Here is a 22,055-nt window from a genome sequence, read left to right on the forward strand (position 1 = left end):
TCACTGAGGAGACTCTGTCTGGGTCTTACCACTTAAGACTGCAGGCTGGGGTTTGAATGACTGCAGGCATCCACCTTAAAAGATATCCCTGCACGTAGAAAAGTATTGCAACAGGAAGATGCTCTTCTCCTTGAGCAGCTAATCTACTATGAGCACAGATTGTTGTTATTGTTGATTTAAAGGAGCATTCACTCAAGTGAGACGCTATCTGCACATGAGTTGAAAATCCCATCTAAGCCAAATTGAGGCCATAAAGGCAAATGACTTTCTCCTCTCTTTGTCCTCAACAGCTACTCTTCAGGTAGACGGCCTCTGAATAAGATGCTATCCTAAATATAATAAATGATGCCCAGTGACTGGCAACTCCTCTTTCTCTGTGAAGAAGGGCGTGTCAGTGGAGTGAAAACTAGCTGACGCTATCAGAGCAAAACCCACCTGTTGCCTCTGGCCCTGCCCACCATTGGCAGGTAACTGGCCCCCACAAGCCAATGTTGCCCAGAAGAGAATGTGGCCACTGAGATGAGTTTCCCCCACCCTTGTAGCAGAGCATCACATTCAGAGGTAGTCTACCTCCGAATAGCAGGTGCTGGGACCATAAAGCAGTGAAATGGAATACGCTGGAAGCAGGCATGCTTATTTGACTCCTTGAGGAGGGACATTGCAGCGTTTTTTGTTTTGTTTTTTAGATAGATAAAACTTTATTCGCATTAGCCAATGGCCACAGCAACGGTAAAACATTACAATATACGCGGAAAGGGAAATTTGTTATAAGAGCACAATTTAAAGTCCTGAATCAGCCGTCAGTTAGTGGCCCTTATTCTGATTGCCCCTTCTATGAACCTAGCAACCTTTGCTGTTATCTGCTCATTTTGATCTGATCAGTGCAACGTTTTATTGCTGGTTCCCCTTTGTCCCTCTATGAAGTCATCTAAGGTAGTGGCTATAGCCACATCTTCCAGCAGTGAGTTCCAGAAGTTAATTTCTGCTTTATTTGCTTGCTTGTTTTCTTTTTACAAAAAGCTTTGGGTGCAGTTTAACTCTTTATTTATATAGAATTGTAAGAGATAGAATGGACCCTGAGGATGATCTAGTCCAACCCATAATTGATTGATTGATTGGATTTCTTTCTTTCTTTCATCTATCCTGTATGTGTGTATATATATATTCCATCTCTTCTGTGCTATTGTAACTTTAAACAGATGTGTAGAAGAGACGGTTTCTGCAGGTGTATCCTGTGCTGAAATTCCCTCTTCTGCACAATTATCAATGGTGCAGGAGCCCTGACTAATTTTGCCACCTACCCTGCAAAGAGGATAAAGGAACAACCTTAATTGCAGCAAAACAGCCACCTTTAGCAGATTTGACATTGGCTAAACATCTGGCAACCTAGGTAAGCTGAGGGATGGCTCTGAACTATTGGATCAAGGGGGGGGGGAGGGAAGAATCTCACCTAAAAATAGAGGGGAGGCCCCAGATTTATTATTTTGAACACCTATTTTGGATTGAGGAAAGGGGCAGTGCTTTATTCACACACTAATTTACCTGTGGATCTAGGTTGTGATGGGATATAGAGGTGGAGAAGGTGAAAAAGGGGGCACCCCCAAGTTTGTCCCCCCCCCATTTTATTTTGCAATCAAACAGGGCTCTTGCAAGACTCTTCTAAGAATATGTAGAATTCTTATAGGAAATAAAGCTTGCATTGCCCTGCACATGTAGAGATTTCTGCTGGGACCCAGATATAGGCTGGAATCCTAGCCTCTCTTGCATGGAAGCCTCACTTGATTTCAGTGGGACTTCTCAGTGGACAGGGTGTTTGCCATTCTTAGCGCAGACCCTTTGCAATAAATGGGATGGTTAATTTTTATCAAGCCCCCTTAATTTCAGTGGTGAATATCTAGGGTTAATCATACTCAGAGAAGACCCATTCTGAATATGACTTAGTTGGGTAAATTACCCAACGGGTCTACCCCAATAATGACTGAAGTCTGGATCCAACTCTTTTTACTTTAAGCAGTGGTTGGTTAGACGATTTCCAGTTTCATTGTTTTTCTTTAGTTCATAGAATCACAGAATTGTAGTTCGAAGGAACCCCTGCAGTGCGAGAAACTCAGCTCGTTATTAGTATGTTTTAAAAATTGCACGGGTGTAATATTTTTAAGGGTGCGTAAACAAATCCTTAAAATTAAATAACCTCATGCATTGTTTCCTTTATATAAAAAACCAGTTATCTACTGTTACCAACGGTGTGGTTGAGCAGTTGAGTGTCAGACCAGGAGAGCAGAATTCAGCTCACGACTCAGCCATGAAGCCCACCGGGTATGACACTGGGCCAGTCACTGCCTCTTAGCCTAACCTACACTACAGGGTTGCTGCAATGATGAAGCGTATAAAGCAGAGAACCATGTGCACCACCTTGAACCCTTTGGAGGAAAAACTGGGATATAAATGTAATTATTATTATTATTATTATAATTAAAATAATAATTCTTGCAAAATGATGCAAGGTGGTGTCAAATACCCCCCCCCCTTTCCAAATTGCACCTGCTCAGGTTCCTGAGCCTTCTGGGGTCCCCTTGATCAGGCCATCCTCATGTCCCTCCGCTGACCCCCTTTCCTTCTCTGTGCGCAACAGGCAGAAATCCAACAGGTGCAACTTTCTGGGCATGCATGGTGGGGGTGGGGGCGTGTTGAATTTCCCTTTTCAGCTGCTCCAAAGCCAACACTGAGCCTGCAACCGTGTCAACATTTGCTCGGAAGTGATCCCTAATCAAAGCAGGCCAGATTTCCTGCTAAGTAAGCGGAGCCTGCCGCCGGTGTTGTTGTGTCCCGCACACCCCTCCCGTCCATGGGGCGGAGGCGGGCCGGCCAGCCAGTTCACTTCCCGGGAACTGCAGGGGGCTGCCAATCAAGAGAGCCAGGGGGCGTTCCCCCAAGCGGAGGCTCCTCCCCCTGCTCTCCCTCCCAGTAGCAGGTTTGAGCTCCACTTCGCAACTTGCTCTCCCTCCTCCTTACAGAGCCCGCCATGGACGGGAGGATGGCAGCCCGCAGCAGCAGGCAGCTAGGAGCCACCAGCCCATAAACGCCGGGCCGCTTGGCTTCCCGATGCGCAGATGGCTTCTCTTTGCGCGGAGTCCCCGGCAGCCTAAGGGAAGGCGCTTCCTCCCCCCAGCCTGTCATCCAGGCTCCTCTCTAGATTATTCAATTCCACATATTTTTATTTTTAAAAATCAACTTATTTTTGGCTTAGATTAGGGGTGCGTGCGTGGAGGGGGTTTCTCTAAGGAGGGGTTTGTGCGCGCCGTGGCCGAGATGAACAACCTCGCCTTCGAAGAGGCGTCTTTGGACGGCTTGGACCCTTCGCTGACTCTCCATGAATCCAGCGAGATTGACACGGCTCTGCTGAGCGACATTGACGGTGGGTACAGGGTGGAGGGGGCTGTTTCTCACGGTGCCAACCGGGGAGAAAGGAAGCAGCTTTTGCCCAGTTGGTACCTGCAAAAAAAATGGGGTCTTGCATCATGGTGGAAGCTCTTTCTTGCTTGAGGTAAAGTCGGGATCTGTGGTTTGGGACGAGGGTCCTAATTTCTGTGCAAAGGGAGAGCAATTGTTGTTTATTATTATTATTATTATTATTATTATTATTATTTCCAAAAGTGTCCTTTTGCCAAGATAGATAAATATCCAGCCAGCCTGTGATTTCAGCAAGAGTGAACTTCCAAATTAGAGCCTGAATTGTAGAAACGTGTGCAATATTTCTCAAATCCTAAATCCTGACCAGTTTGGATGAAGCGAGCGCGTCCTGAGCGCGCGCGCCTGAGAAGTGAGAGTTTGGGGAGCGTGTGTGTAGGCACGAGCCTCCCACCGAGGGATCTGTTTCTCCTTGGGTGACGGGATCCCTTGAACGGATCCCGCCCCCCGCCCCCCCACTTGCCTTGGCGAGCCATGTGCTTTTGTACCCCGCTTACCACCAGCGTCTGGAAGCAAAACAAAACGCCACCCTTTGACCATGGCAACATCACGCCGGGTGTATTTGTGGGAGGACGGAGGATCGCTGGCTTTGCAGAAGGGAATCACAAGGAGCCTGTGAGATTGCAAATATAATATCCAGAAATCCACCGTCTTCCCGTGTCCCTGGCGGGCAGCCAGCTGCGAAGGCTAAACGCCCCGCCCACTCCCCCTCCCGTCTGTGTGTGTGTGAGAGAGAGAGAGGGGAGGGGGAGGCTGACGTCACGCCTCGGGTTACTGTCGGTCATTCCCTCTTTCCGAAGAAAGTTCAGCGCGCCTTTCGCGAGGCGCCGAGGTTTGCGACGCTCCGCGGCTCCTGCGCTTTCGCAGCGCCTTGATGTGCAAGGTTTGGGTTGTGCAACTAGGCTTGGCTTGCGCCCAAGGGTGCCAACTCGAATAAAATATTGGGGAGGCCCAGGTATGCCTCGCACCCATAATGGATCACAAGGCGCGGTGCGCACAATGGCAATGCACATCAACTTGGGGGGGGGGTGCCCCGGTCCCCTCAAATATTTTATTGGGGGCCCGAAGGGACCTTAGCCCTAGGAGTTTTGTCCTATGATTGCACTCCACCGTCTCGCCCGCCCACCCCTTCTCTGCCTCGACTGCGCCTTTGCAAAACCGTCCCGTGCCAGCTTTGCAGGGTTTTAGTGCAAAGCGCACCTCTTGTGTGTGCATCTCTTAGTAATGCATTGCTAGGGTGCTTTTAATGTCGCGTTACAAAGTGCAAAGAGGACAGGTCCCGACCAGGAGGCATATACAGTTTTTTGGTTTTTTTGTTTTAGGTCCAGTTTTATTGATAACTTACCAAAAGAGACACAAAAGTTCCTACCCAATAAGAAAGCATCTTTTCATAATACACCTGAGGGAAAGGAATACTTTAGAAAGCTAATCTAAAAAAGAACAGAAGCAAAGAGAGAAAAAGAGTAAGAAAAGACAAAGGGAAAAGATAAAAAGGCTTCAGATTCTCTGTCGGTCAGCTAAAGATACGATAGTATTCACTCATTGACCTCCAACTATTATATATTCTATAAGCCAATATTTTTTCAATCTTCAGATCCAAGTATTACAAGTATATTTTCTCTTTCAAGCAGAAAAGTCCATAAGAGGTTTCTAATCCTTAATAAATGTCAATAATGATTTTTCTCTAATTAAGTGCCTTAACTTAACACCGTTAACATGGAGTATATCTAAAGCATCCCAACACCACTTTAAACAGTCATGGCTTCCCAAATAATTCTGGGAGCTGTAGCTTTTTGAAGGGTGCTGCAGGCTGTTAAGAGGCCCGTTTCCCTCTCACAGAACTACGATTCCCAGAGTTCCCTGTGAAGAGGGATTGACTGTTGAACCAATTGAGAATGAAGTACATGGTGGGGCCTTTTCTGTGGTGGCTCCTCATATGTGGAACTCCCTCCCTCCTGAGGTACACCTAGCACCATCTCTGTGGTTTTAGGTACCTGGTTAAAACGCACCTTTGGGGGGCAGGGGTTTGGAGGAAGAGAGACCTGATGAGATAAATGATTGCTAACGAATTCCTGTGTCTTAAGGGCTGCATAATCTTATGGATCCGGCTTTTTTATCTTATTGGACTCGGTTGCGATCTGCCTTGTAACTTGTGCAAAGGGCGGTTAAAAAAAATAGCACCTAAATACATAAAACAAAATATACTGTGAAAGTAGCAACACTGGTCTACTGTGCATGGTTGTTGTAATAGTTCGTAAGGATCAGGGAACAATACCCAAGGCTGTAACTCATTGCATATGAGGCAAGACTGCTCCAATGCTCTGAGAGCTTAAGGGGCGCATTAGTTCTTGCTTTGTCGTTAGGATATAGTTGCAGTCAGGGAAAGGGCCCATCCCATTTCGCCACCTGAGGCGAAACACAGAAGTGCCCCCTCCCCGTTGCCACCACTTCTGGGGCTGCCAGAACGTCCCCTCCCCTCTTGCAGAACTCGGCAAGAGCCAGGGTGTTCCACAATTTGGGTCGCAGTGCCGCATGCCAGAAGCAGTCTTGCACATCTGCCGCCTGAGGCTGGTGCTTCAACCTGCCTCATGGGTGGGCCAGCTCTGATATTACTGCCTTGGAAAAAGACATGCTTACCGTTTCCTAATGCAGGGGTAGGCAACCTAAGGCCCGCGGGCCGGGTGCTGCCCAATCTCCTTCTCAATCCGGCCCGCGGACGGTCCGGGAACCATCGTGTTTTTACATGAGTAGAATGTGTGCTTTTATTTAAAATGCACCTCTGGGTTATTTGTGGGGCCTGCCTGGTGTTTTTACACAAGTAGAATGTGTGCTTTTATTTAAAATGCACCTCTGGGTTATTTGTGGGGCCTGCCTGGTGTTTTTACACAAGTAGAATGTGTGCTTTTATTTAAAATGCATCTCTGGGTTATTTGTGGGGCATAGGAATTTGTTCATTTTCCCAAAAAATAAAGTCCGGCCCACCACATGGTCTTCAGCCATGTGGACTGGCCCATGGCTGAAAAAGGTTGCTGACCCCTGGTCTAATGCATGAAAGACTGTGCCTGTGTAACATGGATGTGGTATCTCAGGTCCAGGGGCCAAATGGGGCCCTTCAAGCCTCTAACTGGCTGTTGGGAGTCTCCCAGCCCACCCGATCCACAGGCCACACCACCACAGGTCCCGTGACAATGTTTCTCCAACTTGGGTCCTCCAGCCACTGTTGGACTATAACTCCCATCATCCCTACCTTGCAGGACCAGTGGTGATGGATGATGGAAGTTGTAGTCCAGTATTTCCCAAACTTGGGTCCCCAGCTGTTTTCTGGCTGCAATTTCCATAATCTCTGACACTAGTCTTGCTAGCCATGGATGATGGGAGTTGTAGTCCAAAAACAGCTGGAGACCCAAGTTTGGGAAACACTGTCCTATGGGAAGGTATGACAGGCCAGCTGTTCCCATGCATGGGGGGACGACGCAGATGATGTGCCCCCCAGCTGTTGTTGAACTCCTATCAGCCTCTGCTAGCATGGCCAGTGGCTGAGGACAATGGGAGATGTAGTGCTCTGAGACTGGCCTGTCCCAGAATCTCTGGGCAGCTTGTGCAAATATTTTGCTAAGGAACAGGAATGGCAACAAATAAATGGATTCCACTGCTCCCACAGAAAGCGCCTGGATAGCAGACTCAGCAGGTGCTGGGCTTGCCCACTGTGGTGCGGTGCAACTATTTCCAAATGGACATCTAAATGGATAGCTCAGTTGCTTAGAGCATGGTGTTGATTATACCAAGGTCGCAGGTTCAATTCCCGTATGGGGCAGCTGCATATTTCTGCATTGCAGGGGGTTGGACTCGATGATCCTCAGGTTTCCTTCCAACTTTACAGTTCTATAATTCCATGATCTATGCTCATAAATTACCACGTGCAAATTTTATGCCACTTCCTGTTGTCTTTTTGCCATCTTTTTGGGGGCTGATGTCTAGTGGTCATCCTGCTCCAAAACTTCCCAGGTGAGAACAAGGGTAGAATAATATAATGCCCCTATTGATCAGTGCCGGATTTACGTATAAGCTAAACAAATTATAGCTTAGGGCCCCACTCTCGGGGGCCCCCAAAAAAATTTAAAGGGGAAAAAACTGGATGTACATTTCCAAAATATAAGATAAAAAACAAATCAAATAAAACCTACATACAGCAACTGTGTTTTGTGTTGGGTAGGCTCCTATGATGTAAGTCATGGGCCCCGCCTGCTAGCCTGCTCCCTCAAATATCACTGGTTTGCTCCTTTCTATATATAGGGTGCCTACATTCTGCATGGACTGGTTGCATGGCAACATGGGCAAATGGCTTTAGATACCTATCAGGTCCATAAATTACCATATAGCATATATTCAACACAATAAACAGCAACAATTTGTTGTTGACAAAGGGCAGTTGGACATATAAAGAGCCCCATTACCTTCAGTAGCTTAGGGCCTCATCAAACCTAAACCCAGCCCTGCTATTGATACAGCAAAGGGTCACTGCCTAAGGCAGGGGTAGGCAACCTAAGGCCCGGGGGCCGGATGCGGCCCATTTGCCTTCTAAATCCAGCCCGTGGACAGTCTGGGAATCAGCGTGAGTAGAATGTGTCCTTTTATTTTAAATACATTGCTTTATTTGTGGGGCATAGGAAGTCATTCATTCCCCCCAAAAAAATAAAGTCCGGCCGACCACATGGCCTGAGGGACGGTGGACCGGCCCACGGCTGAAACAGGTTGCTGACCCCTTAGGCATTCCTGGTGGTCCTTCACTGTTGCTCTTATGCTGCTGCTGCTGCTATTATTATTATACTGCCCTTCATCCAAAGATCTCAGGGCAGTTCACAGCACTAAAAATACAAAATAAAAACACAAAATACACAGTAAGTGAGAGTAAAGAGTAAAGCGAGAGAAAATACTCCCAGGAAGATAAAACAATTCCGACCAGAAAAACATCTAACCCCCGCCCCCCCCATGTTAATCAAAAGAAGAGATGGTTCCACGACAGAAAATTCACACTTGCCATACAGGTAAATTCCTGACGAATGCAGATATATTTCATTTTGGAAATCAGTGCACTGTACTGGCATTCAACTTTCACTAGGTAGATCTGGATTCAAACCCTTGCTCTGTCCATATGCCACACTGCTTATACTAGTTCCCTTTTTAAAATGTCCGAATGTTGGAATAGGATATCTCTAGTCACCGTAGATTGGATCGCACTTGTTTTAAAACTGAGGCACTCAAAGGGGTTCTGCCAAGGTGGTGTTCTGGTTAGAGTATGTCAGGCTAGAGCTTGGGAGACGAAGGTTCAAATTCCCCACTCAGCCATGAAACTCACTTGGGTGACCTTGGGAAAGCCACTTCCTCTCGCCTTAGCCTACCTCACAGGGTTGTTGTGGAGACTGAATGGAGAGGGGGAGAACTTTGTACGCCACCTTGAGGTCCTTGGAGGAAAAGGTGGGATATAAATGCCATAAGTAAGGAAATAAACATTCGCTGCCTGAATAAATGGTTACTGAGTAGGTTACGATACCAGAGAAACTCTTTGGGTCTGTGCATCTGCATCCACATGAGAGCATGGGTATAATGCAGGGGTGGAGAACCCATGGGACGTTGGACTACAACTCCCATCATCCCTAGCGACATGGCCAGGGATGATGGGAGTTGTAGTCCAACAACATCTGGAGGGCCAAAGGTCCCTGCCTTTCCCTGATTTGGGAAATGGTCGCGGGTACAGGGGTTGATAATGGTTATATGGTTAGAGTGTCAGGCTAGGACCAGGGAGACCCAGGTTCAAATTCAGCCATGAATTTGTGGCTTGGTTGGACCGACCTCGCAGGGTTGTTTTGAAGATTAAAGAGGAGGAGAGGCATGCATGCCACCTCAAGCTGCCTAGAGGAAGGGCTGAGTAAAAGTGTAACACATAAATAAAAATACACGCAGATTGTTCAAGAGTCAAAATAACACCCCAACACAGCATCTCTCCTCAAAGTAAAATACAGTGGTAGCTCAGGTTAAGTACTTAATTCGTTCCGGAGGTCCGTACTTAACCTGAAACTGTTCTTAACCTGAAGCAGCACTTTAGCTAAAGGGGCCTCCCGCTGCTGCTGCGCGATTTCTGTTCTTATCCTGAAGCAAAGTTCTTAACCTGAGGTAATATTTCTGGGTTAACGGAGTCTGTAACCTGAAGCGTATGTAACCTGAGGTACCACTGTAAGGATGTTTGGAGACTGTGCAGCCAGGCAGTGTAGCACCAACCCCTCTGACTGGTGGGCAGTAAAATCCCTATAGATTGGCCAGATCTGGGGAAAATACTGGGAACCTCAGCCTGCTCTTCTATCCTTAGCCCCATCTACACATAAATTTAAAGCCGTATCAAAGCACTATAAGCTGCCATGACTTCCCCAAAAGGATCCTGGGAGCTGTAGTTTGCTAAGGCTGCTGAAAATTGATAGGAGACCCGAATTCCTCTCACAGAGCTACAATTCACCGAGTTAAGAGGACTTGACTGTTTCGCATCCCAGAACTACAATTCCCAGAGTGGTTCATCTGCCTGCCCTTGTGAAATATAATAAATCTGTCTTTAATGCTCCCTCACTAATTTGGCAGGGCTCTTTTGCAACCTGCACCTAAGAGCAACACTGGGTGTTTTAGGACGCAGTCGGAATTAGGCTCACCTGAGAGGGAGTGTCCAATTTGATGCAGTGTGTGTGTGTGTGCATTTGTGTGTGTGTTTGTTTTGGATGGATTTGGTGCTAACCAAGTAGGCTTGTTGCTTGGTTGGTAGAGTTGTGGTTTCAGTCCTGACAAAGTACAACTGTAGTACCTTTAGAACAATATCCTAAATATATACACATACACACTGACAGAACAAGCACAGCTTGTTACAGGTGCCCCATAATATTCCACAATTATAATAAATCAGCCTTCTCATGTTTAATGGCTATACTTTGGAACTCCCTGCCTATTGACAGCAGGCAGGCACCAGCGCTGAACTCCTTTTAGCTCCCACTTCAAATGGTTTTGCTTAGGCAATCCTTTTCAGACCTATAGAAGTTGCGTGTGTTCTCTTGCCTTCTAGCTAGTGCTGATTTTAATCTTTTAAATACTTTAATACCTGTTGTTAACTGTTTCTTAACAGATGATTTCAACGACTGAATATTGTTGAGAACCGCTTAGAGGGGTTTTTCCTTGCAGTATATGTATTTTATTAAATGAAACTTTAAAAATTGTTAAATATATCTTATCTGCAGGTAGAAAATTAGCGCATCAGGGATGCAGCTCAGCCTTATTGCTGTACTAGCTTAGTACACACAGGGAGGTTTTTCAATTATTATTATTATTATTTTAGTGAGAGGGAACATTTAAAAAGGAATCCGTACACCTGCAATCCAAAGTTGAACTGTTCATCTGTCCGGAGTCCAACCAGAGATATGCCGATGGGCTCCAGCTGCCATCAACACCTGGCTATCTTGGCCAATACTCAGGAATTATGGGAGTTGTAGTCAAACATGCATCTGGTACCAATCCCTGACAGCAGAGGAGGTTGTCACTGTTGGCAAGTTTGTATTGCTAATCAGCTGTTGGGAAAAGCCAAACACACCTTTGTGTTCTCAGGAGGTTACCTGGAGTCATCGCTTTTCTGGGGGCGGACTTTGAAACGGGACAAAGGGCAGGTCCCATTTTTGGAAGTAGGGCAGAGAGTGTCTGGGGAGGCTGCCTCTGGCAGGACGGTGTGTTTGGGTGCTGGTGCTGCTGCTGTCTGTGCCTAAGTTCATGTTTGCGTTCTTATTTTCCCCATCTTTAGACAGATAATTCCTCTCGTTCCTTTCCACACACACCCCAGTTTAACTTCTTTTATGCATCTCCTTTGCCCATCCTAAACAACACAAGAGGTCCATTGCAACAAAAAAATAAATAAATTGTGGATTCCCAGCCTTGCAGTCTGTTCAAACTCTCTTCTTCCCACGCGTTAGTAAAATACAGGTCCTTCTGTCTCTGGACCTTGCTTTGCTCAGTTTTAACTTGTCTATGAATGAAGCTTCTCCCTAAATTTCCTGTACCAGCAGAGAGAGTTGGACGAGATGACTTTGGAGGACTATTCCAGCTCTTTGATTCTGGCAGTACTCTCCCGATAATGAAAATGTTGATCTTCCGTCTTTCCTCCCAAAGGATCCCAGGGTGGCAAACATATCTGTAATAAAAAATACAGTTAAAAACAAAACATTTTCAAGCAGTTAAAAACATGTAAACACAATAAACCATGTAACCCCAAGGACTGCCTCTCCCCATTTGAAGTGCCCTGAACTTGAGAACAGGGCCTTTTCTGCGATGGCTCCCCACTTGTGGAATGCTCTAGCCAGGGAGGCTCACTTGATGCCTTCATTATACATCTTTAGACACCAGGTGAAAACATTCCTCTTCAACCAGGCCTCGGGCTGATTAACATTCAATGTCCTTTTAAATGTGCTTTTTTAAAATGTATTTTTTGTTTTGATTTTGTATCTTTATGCTGTGGACTGCCCCGAGATCTTCAGATATACAAATTTAATAAACAACAACAACCAACCTTGTGTCTATATAGGCAAAGAGAAAATACAGTGATAGCATCTGCCCAGTGTCAATTGGCAAGGAGTTCCAAAGTACAGACGCTGCAACGCCAAAGGCAGAAGAGACATTTATTGGCTCTTTTAGGAGATTGAAATGATCTAATCGGCCTGTGTTGGATAAACTAATCCTTTGGGGCGGATGAGCAGAGAGATGACGTGCTGGTGCTAGTGGGATTGATCAATGTTTGCAACATCCTTGAAGAGGTGGAATTATATTCCCCGGATTATAATAATAAATTTTTATTTATACCCTGCCCTCTCCGGCAATAGCCGGGCTCAGGGTAGCTAGCACCAGTAAAATCACAATAAAAACATAATAGGGGAGGGGGGAAAAACAATTTAAAGTATGGGTTGAAATACAATTTTAAATGCAGCCTCATTTTAATAGTAGCCCATAGATCAAGACCATAAGGGGAAGGCAACATAAGGGTCAGACTGAGTCCAAACCAAAGGCCAGGCGGAACAACTCTGTCTTGCAGACCCTGCGGAAAGATGTCAAGCCCCGCAGGGACCTAGTCTCTTGTGACAGAGCGTTCCACCAAGTCGGGGCCAGTACTGAAAAGGCCCTGGCCCTGGTTGAGACCAATCTAACCACCTTGAGACTTGGGACCTCCCAAGTGCTGTCATTTGTGGACCTTAAGGTCCTCCATGGGGCATACCATATTAGAACTCGGGGCTATTCAGAAATTGATCGGTCACAAAGCAAGGAAAGTATTATTTCATACAACACATGATCAAGGGAAATAATGACTGCATGATTTCAGCTATGAAAATTGTTGCCAAGAGTTAAATCATGGATGCTTTAGTTGAGATTCCTGCGTTGCAGAGGGTTGGACTAGATGACCCCTTGTGTCCCTCCCAGCAATACAGTTCTGTGATTCTATGACGGCAGAGTCAGTGTTGTGACAGAGACTCATGGAGGCCACATTTGTCTGGCAACCTTTTGCCGAAATTTAGGTCTGTAACAGTAAAAATGGTTCCTTCTTTCATTGCAGTACTTGGTGCAGCGATGGCTCAAGTGGCTGGAGGTTTGCTGGGATTGCCAGCTTTTTTAAAGCACCCCAGCTCCTGTGCAGCTTAATCTGCAGAGGCTGGCTCAAAGCTGTGGGAGAAGGAAAGCTTCTTCCACTGGTTTTCTTCGTAAGACACCGAGGACACAGGAATAAGCCAGAGTGGGTGTCATTGTGGCCGTTTCACAACCTTATGCAAGGCAGATGGAAGGGCTTTGTACAAAGTTTTGTTGTTGTACACCGAGCTGTTAAAAGCACAAGAGCAAGCCAGGAATTGGATTAAAAGCCCCTTCTGCACCATACATTTGAAGCGCTATTATGCCCCTTTAAACAGTCATGGCTTCCCCCAAAGAATCATGGGAAATGTAGTTCGTTAAAGATGCTGGGAGTTGTTAGGAGGCCCCTTATTCCTTTACCAGAGCTACAATTCCCAGAGTTCCACCTGAAGACAGCACAATGGGGTCAGTGTGACTTGCTGTTAAGCAGAAGGTTGGTGGTTTGAGCCCACCCAGGGGCAGAGCTGTGGGCAGGATTCTTGCATTGCCGGGGTTGGACTAAATGACCCTTGGGGTCCCTTCCAACTTTATAATTTTATGACTCAGGGAATCAATGCCAGGTCAATATATTTTGACACCCAAGGCAGACCCCAAAAGGGTGTTTTGCCAGAAAAGAAGGGATGAGTTAAGATCTACATCATAAACAAGGGAGAGGCGGGGTGGAATAAAGACCTATATTGGGATCTGTTGCCGCTGAGGATCCATCTGCTTCCCTTTGCCTCATGGAAGGGCTGTCCCTTCTGGGAATTGTAGCTCTGTGAGGGGAATAGGAGCTTCCTAACAATGATCCGCGGGACACGGGTGGCGCTATGGTCTAAACCACAGAGCACAGGGCTTGCCAATAAGAAGGTCGGCAATTCGAATCCACGTGACAGGGTGAGCTCCCGTTACTCGGTCCCTGCTCCTGCCAACCTAGCAGTTCGAAAGCACACCAGTGCAAGTAGATAAATAGGTACCACTCCGGCGGGAAGGTAAACTGTGTTTCTGTGCGTTGCTCTGGTTCTCCGGAAGCAGCTTAGTTATGCTGGCTTCATGACCCGGAAGCTGTACGCCGGCTCCCTCGGCCAATAAAGCGAGATGAGCGCCGCAACCCCAGAGTCCTCCGTGACTGGACCTAACGGTCAGGGGTCCCTTTACCTTTAACAATGCTCAGCACCCTTAACAAACTACATCTCCCAGGATCCTCTGGGGGACGTCAAGACTGTTCAAAGTGCTATGACAATGCTTGAAATATATGACGTGGATGTGGCCTGAGTCTGCGCGCATAGCTCAGTCGGTTGAGCGTGAGACTTTTTAACCTCAGGGTCCAGGGTTCGAGTTCCACGTTGGGAAAAAGATTCCTGCATTGCAGGGGGTTGGACTATGGTAGATGACCCTGGGGTGGGGTGGGGGGGTGTCCCTTCCAACTCTTAAGATTCCTCTTGAAAAGGTTCCGGCTCCAGCGTGTGCAGCTGACCTAGAGTAACCCCCCCCCCTCGGCCGGCAGGGAAAGCGTTAATCTGCCATGCCCGGCAGTAACCCCGGGTGCCATTCACCTTGGAGTCTGCAGCAAGGCTGAAAGACCCAGCGCCAGGGTGGTTGGCAGCCGGGCCGGCCCTGATTGGCCAAGCAGGATCACCTCATGCTAAATCCGTGATTCACAATTCCACCCTCTCATTCCAGCCAGGGAGGGGGGTGGGGAGGAGGGAAGAGGAGGAGGAGGAGGGGCGGGGGAAGAGGCTGGCCAGAAAAGAGGAGGGAGGAGGGAAGAGAGAGAGAGAGAGAGCTGGGTTTTAAAAAATAGAAAAAGAGCTAGCAGTTCCCAGAGTTGTACTTTTTGCACAGCGAGGCTCCCAGAACAGGACACTGTCTGCACGTCCCCCCCCCCCAGGTGTGGAAGAAGGGTCAGGGGAGGGCTGCCTTTGGACCAGCCAGGAAGGATGGATTGCACTTTAGAAGGTACAACTTTCGTTTCCAGGTGTAGCGTCTGCTGCCTGCTTCGCCTCCTCTTCTGCCCAGGTAGTGCGGGAGAAGGATGCCCGTGGAAGAGACGCTAGGATCCTTTCCACTCTCCCTCCGCCCCTCCACCTTAGAGCAGTGTTTTTCACCCTTTTTTGGGCGAAGGCACACATATTTCATGAAAAAAAAATCACAAGGCACACCACCATTAGAAAATGTTAAAAATTTTAACTCTGTGCCTATATTGACTATATATAAAGTAATTCTCTTGAATAGGAATCAAATAAACACAAAGAAAGTATTTTATCATTACTTTATTAAGAAATATGAAAAATTATAAAATACTTTATTTTTAAATCTTTCGAATTTTTCAATTTTTCCCACGGCACACCAGGCAACATCTCGCGGCACACTAGTGTGCCACGGAACAGTGGTTGAAAAACACTGCCTTAGAGAACAACTCTGGATTTCAGGCGGAGGGGGCATAGCTGTCAACTTTCCCCTTTTCTTGCGAGGAATCCTATTAGGAATAAGGGAATTTCCCTTAAATAAAGGGAAAAGTTGACAGCTAGGGGAGGGGGCAGGGTGGGTGGGTGGTATAGCAGGGGCAGGTGAAGGTGTTTCATCTGAATTAGGAACTTTCCAGATTTGGTTACAAGTTGGTCTGCTGTAGCCGAAACAAAAAAGAAATAAATTCCTTCCAGTGGCACCTTAGAGACCAACTAAGTTTGTTATTGGTATGCGCTTTTGTGTGTATGCACACTGAGGGTACAGATGCCAATGGAGGCGTTTGAAACCTTTTTGCCCTCCAAAGTTGTCATGGTTTTTGGAAACTTACCTCCCCGTTTAACCCTTGAGAGTGAATGAAAAAACAGTTTTTAAAAAATGTTTTTATGAAGCAATTGTTTTCATGCAATTTCCTGCAATTGTTTGCAGGCTGGGCTATAATATTTTTTTAAAAAACAAACAAACAAAACTGCAGGCTTTTTGCTAAATTTTAATCTGCTTTAGTGTTTTAACTTTTCGTATGTTTTAAAGTTGTGATTTCCCCTTGGTTTTCTTGTTTCTATCATTTTGTAAACTGCTTTCAGGTTTTTCAGCAGCGCATCAATTTTATGAAATAAATAAGAAATAAAACTTGTTTCTGCTTTTTGGAAGGGTGGAGAGTGGTACCAACCCTCTAATCTGAAGATGGGATGGGGCTCTGAGTGCTGTCACTCAGATAGCACCCATGCGTGCTGGCATTCCGATAAGTATCAGAAGTTTGCCTGAAGGGGTTTAATTTACATAGGGCTTTGTGGAGCATGTGCCTTAGTTTAGTGCTAGGTAGATTTGGATAACTGAGCTTTGCAAAATGGACTATTCTGTTGCACATAATTCTTCAGCCCTAGGATGGATGCCCGGATCTGCAGAATGCTTAATTCCCATCCTGCATCTTTGCAGAATTTTCCTGGGTTTTTATTTTGGAGCAGCACTGAGCTGACTTTGGGTCCATCCACACCTGTGTTGACCTGTGTTTCAATCATGTACCAGTCAATTCCCCTGGGTCTGAGAGCTTTCCTTGTTCTGCGGCTTTTCCTTGCCTAAACCCAATTTTACCTGCTTAATTGAAGCTTGGTTAAGCAACACCTCGCTGTGGATTTTCCGATTTAGCAAGGTAAGATCAGGGTTTTTTTTGCAAAGCACAGCCACTGAGCAATGAGAAAAGCTCCTGGTCCCAAGGGAATTACTCGATACGCAATGCATTCAACATATCGGTCAATCAAAAACAGTATGGATGAGCCCTTTGGGGTGGTTCTGCTGGAAATTGTAGGTTGAGATTTGCTGAAGTTCCTGAAATAAAATTCCCAGAGCAGTGCATTGAAGACAGGTTGACACCAGCACAGTTTCCTGAGGGCTGCCTTGTGTTGTGAGTTACTTTTGTCAAGGTGGTGTGTGTGGCATAAAAAGCCACATTATACCAGGCCAAGCTATTTGTCAACTCTGATGGGTTGCTCAATAAAGATGTCAACCCAGTGTGCAGCAGCAGCAGCTGTGAAAAAAAGGCAAATTCCATGCTAGGGATCATTAGGAAAGGAGTTTAAAACAAAACCACCAATATTGTACAAATCTATAACGTGACAGCATTTGGAATATTGTGTGCAGTTCTGATTGCCTCACCTCAAATGGGATATTGTGGAGCTGGAAAAGGTTCAGAAAAGCTCAAGCAAGGGAGTGGAGCAACTCTGCTATGAAGGAAAAAAATCCAGCATTTGGAGTTTTTTAGTTTAGATGAAACATTCCTAAGAAGTAATGTGATAGTTTGTGAAATTATACATGGCATAAGGTTTTTTATCTTTCCACACAGTGCATAGTTAACCTGTGGAACTGCCTGCCACAGGAGGCAGTGAAGGTCACCAGCTTGCATGGCTTGCAAAGAGGATTAGACAAAATTCATGGGGGAGAATAAGGCTTTGATGGCTATTAGCCATATTGGTTATGCTCTGCAACAATGCTTCTGAAGGCCAGTTGCTGGAAACCTCGGGGGGGGGGGGAGAGGATTCTTGTGGCTGAATCCTGCATGCAGGTTTCCTTGGGGGCATGCAGTCGGCCACAGTGAGGTCAGGATGCTGGGACTAGTTGGGCCATTGGCCTGATCCAGTAGCCATCTGTTCTGTTCTGCCCCAACGGGTACCTTACTGCAACGCCAAAAGGCTCACCACCCCTCACCTGACATTCCAAATACAGTGGTACCTCGGGTTTCAGATGCTTCAGGTTACATATACTTCAGGTTACAGACTCCACTAACGCAGAAATAGTACCTCGGGTTAAGAACTTTGCTTCAGGATGAGAACAGAAATGGCGCAGCGGCAGCAGGAGGCCCCATTAGCCAAAGTGGTGCCTCAGGTTAAGAACAGTTTCAGGTTAAGAACGGACCTCCAGAACGAATTAAGTTCTTAACCCGAGGTACCACTGTATAGCCCTTTTCAGGTAGTCTGCAATCCCGTTCTGGCTTGACCCAGACCTGCTTGGCTTAAACAGAGCTGCCTTATCACAAACTTCCAGCCCCTATGCTGCTGGGCATGTGAGATGCAAAGAGCTATTGGTGCAGGATACCGATCTTGAGGGACTTGGGTGGTGCTGTGGGTTAAACCACAGAGCCTAGGAGGCGGTTTGAATCCCTGCAACGGCGTGAGCACCCGTTGCTCGGTCCCTGCTCCTGCCCATCTAGCATTTCGAAAACACGTCAAAGTGCAAGTAGATAAATAGGTACCGCTCCAGCGGGAAGGTAAACGGCATTTCCGTGCGCTGCTCTGGTTCACCAGAAGCGGCTTAGTCATGCTGGCCACATGACCTGGAAGCTGTACCCCGGCTCCCTCGGCGAGGGATGAGTGCCGCAACCCCAGAGTCAGCCACGACTGGACTTAATGGTCAGGGGTCCCTTTACCTTTACTGATTTTGAATGTGGAGTAGTTGGTGATGTGACCAAAGGTTGGGAGAATTGTGCTGCGGCTGCATTGCTGGAGGTTGGCACAGGTGGTCGTTGGCCACAGGAGGTCTTAACTCCATAGCTGTGCTGGTTGAGAGAACGGATCCAGACACTCCTGAGAGGCCCACAATGCTGTGTCTTGGGGATGATCCTGCCAAGCCTTGGCTCACACAGTGAGCTTCAGGCCAGACGGGCATCTGTTTGCCATGTGATCTGCTGAACGGGAGTTGTGAAACTGGGTAACAGCCCAGGAGGCAGACATCCTAGAAAGAGGTGGCAAAGTTCTCTTTTGTGTCTGAATATAAAGAGTACCTGTCACATAGCCAAGGAGCTTTCTGAATTCTGTTTGAAGTGATATCATACTGGTGAGAGCTGGGAGGGTCTAATCCTTTTTGTGTGAGACAAGGGCTAGGACCTACCTCTGATAGAGTTCTTTGTGATTTTCTCTCCCTCTTTTTCCTCTTTCTCAATTTGTTTTCTTTTGTTTCTCCTTTTCTTGTTCCTCTTTATTTAAATTAGTTTTTTATTGTTCTGTATGTGAAAAAGTATCAATAATTATTTTATTTTTTTAAATAGAGGGGTATCACTGTGCAATTGCAGCCCTGGTCTGTGTGCCCATTTCGCCCGTTCGTCAGGAAATTCTCACAGACCCCAGGCTCCTAAGTACAAAGAAAACCCCGTCTCAAGGCTGCCTTCCTTCTGTATGTTTTGCAGACATGCTTCAGCTGATCAACACTGAAGATGGAGACTTCCCTGGTCTGTTTGAGGCCTCGTTCGGCACAACTGTCACCCCAGAGCCCAATCCACATGGGCCCAGTTTGTTCAGCGGCTACCTGGAGGCCGCTAACTCACCTTCCTCCAGCTTATTCCAGGTCCCAGCTCCACCCCCACCCAGCTTCCAACCAGTGACGGCAGCAAACTCGAACACAGAGCCTACTCCGATGGACATCAAGGAGGAGCCTGTCCCGTCAACGGCCATCCAGCCTGCATCTCGGCTCCCGCCGACCAGGATGGTGGCTCAGAGTTTCGTCCTGGCACCCCAGACCCAATTCTCAGCACAACCTATGGTGGGATTCCTGAATCAGAGCAGTGTTTCCGGTGAGGAGGGTGGCCCCCAGGCTTAACTGATTCCAAAAATTAAACTATTGGTTTTTATCATATTGTTTCTATTTGTTGTTTTGGAGTGTGTGCCCTTTGAGGGTAGGATTTCTTGATTTTAGTTGTGCACAGAGCCAGGCAGATTGATGGTGCTGTATAAATAAATGTTAATAGTAATAATACAATAAGAAGGGGCTGGGCTTGCCAACTGACCAAAAAGCAGCAGCTGGGTGTGCTCCTGTGCCCTTAGCAGTTGCCACATCTTCAGGAACTAGCAGGCGAAGTTTTTCACACCGAGGAGTCATGTGTCTTTCCCTGTTTGTATTGACCCACCAGGCAGCTGTTAAAGGCACAGCTACAGGGGCCTGCTGAAAAGTTGGCAGCCCTAGAGGTGATTTGATGCTGCAGAGCTCCTTAGAAGTCAACGGATGACAGTCCCCCTACTTCTTAAATGCACAGGGGCTTGTAATCGGCCCCATATATAAATTAAGGATTAGGAAACTGTGGCCTAAAGATTTCAGAATTAGAGTTATTTGGAGGGGGAGGCAAAACAGCCAAAAAAGACTGATCCATTTGTTGGAGAACAGACAGAAAATCGTGAATGGTTGGGTGGGGAGCAGAGTGGCTGGAACCGTCAACAGGAGCACTCAAGACTGCACCATTTTGTTGCAGCTGCCAGTGATAAACAGATCATTATCCTGATCTGGAGGACAGAAAGGGATCTCAGAGGGCATCACCAGAATCTACTTTGGGAACCAAAATGGGTGAAGGCATTCAGCGCTGGGGGTTTCAAATGTGCAGATGCTTTCCGTCTCGTTCTGTTCATGGCCACTGGTTATGATAATTGCACGAAACCTCCCTGTTCAGTGGTGGTCTACCTGTGAATATTTGCCAGGGAGCAACAGCAGGAGAGGGCTATTGCTGCCACACCCTCCTTGGGGGTCTTCCTGGAAGCATTTCACAGGCTGGTGGGAGAGACAGAGGATGCTGAGTTACATATTCCTTCGTTCTGCTTCAGCAGGGCTGCTCTGCTGTGGTGCAGTGGTTAGAGCGTCGGACTAGGAGACCAGGGTTCAAATCGCCACTGGGCCATGGAGCTCTCAGTGGGTGATGTTGGGGGCCGGTCCTTTGCTTGCAACAACAGGGTTGTTGTGGGGATTACATGAAGGGGAGGACCTTGAGCTGCTTGGAGAAATGGATGGAATATGGATGCATTTTAGAAATAAATACGTTTCTCTCTCAGCTCCCCAGCCAGGAGGGCATCCTCAGCCCCCTCCAAGCACCCAAGCCACGTCGCAGCAGAACCAGCCAGTGGCAATGCAAACCCAACTCCAGAACATCGCCCCCCAGCAGATTCTGACTCCCCACAGTGGATCCCAAGTCGTCCAGCGCCAGATCCAGCAAGTGCCGGTGAGCAGGGGCTGCGGGGGCCCCAGATCTGTTAGTCCTCTTGTCAACATAAGCTTTGCGCTGACCCCTCTTCTCTTCCCGCAGGTCCTTCTGCAGCCTCACTTCATCAAGGCCGACTCTCTGCTGCTGACAACCGTCTCGGGAGCCCAGACCTCTGGCATCACCACTCTGGGGACCACAACCGCCGTCCAGTCGACATCACTACAGATGCCGGTACAGTCATACCTTAGGTTAAAGTTGCTTCAGGGTGAGCGTTTTTGGGTTGCGTTCCGTGGCGACCCAGAAGTAACAGAACACATTACTTCCGGGTTTTGCTGCTCGCGCATGCGCAGATGCTCAAAATGACGTCATGCGCATGCGGCGAATTGTGACCTGTGCACATGCAGATGCGCAGACATAGGTTGCATTCCGCTCTGGATGCGAACAGGGCTCTGATACGGATCCCATTCGCATCCAGAGGTACCACTGTAATTACCGTATTTTTGCTCTATAAGACGCACCAGACCACAAGACGCACCTAGTTTTTGGAGGAGGAAAACAAGAAAAACATATTCTGAATCTCAGAAGCCAGAACAGCAAGAGGGATCGCTGCGCAGTGAAAGCAGCAATCCCTCTTGCTGTTCTGGCTTCTGTGATAGCTGAGCAGCCTGCATTCGCTCCATAAGACACACACACATTTCCCCTTACTTTTTAGGAGGGAAAAAGTGAGTCTTATAGAGCAAAAAATACGGTAGTTAATGATTTTTTGCATCCCGTAATATGTGTGCACTGCTTGATGGTAAACAACAACAACCACCTCAACACGGTTTACAAAAAGATAAAACTATAAAATCGAGGGTTGCCCAAACTTGGGCAGTCCAGCTGTTTTTGGACTACACTTCCCATCATTCCTGACCACGGGTCCTGCTACCTAGGGGTGATGGGAGTTGTAGTCCAAAAGCAGCTGGGGACTCAAGTTTGGAAAACCCTGGGCTTAAAT

At 47.1% G+C, this 22,055-nt stretch overlaps 1 protein-coding gene across 2 annotated transcripts in view; it reads left to right on the forward strand.

Moving 5' to 3' along the window:
* The first annotated feature begins 2,791 nt into the window (after nucleotides 1-2,791).
* Nucleotides 2,792-22,055, forward strand: part of SREBF1 (sterol regulatory element binding transcription factor 1) — a 48,245-nt gene continuing 28,981 nt past the window's right edge. The window contains exons 1-4 of one of the 2 annotated variants that reach the window (XM_083711338.1): nucleotides 2,792-3,415; nucleotides 19,283-19,666; nucleotides 20,910-21,076; nucleotides 21,161-21,289. In XM_083711338.1, coding sequence (XP_083567464.1) covers nucleotides 3,310-3,415; nucleotides 19,283-19,666; nucleotides 20,910-21,076; nucleotides 21,161-21,289 — 786 coding nt within the window. In that variant the 5' untranslated portion in view covers nucleotides 2,792-3,309. Of the gene's footprint in view, nucleotides 3,416-14,950; nucleotides 15,100-19,282; nucleotides 19,667-20,909; nucleotides 21,077-21,160; nucleotides 21,290-22,055 lie in introns of those variants that run through there. The other variant, XM_083711339.1, reaches the window with a different exon arrangement.

Source organism: Podarcis gaigeae (genome assembly GCF_964106915.1).
Source record: "Podarcis gaigeae genome assembly, chromosome: 14".
In the NCBI taxonomy this organism is placed as follows: domain Eukaryota; kingdom Metazoa; phylum Chordata; class Lepidosauria; order Squamata; family Lacertidae; genus Podarcis; species Podarcis gaigeae.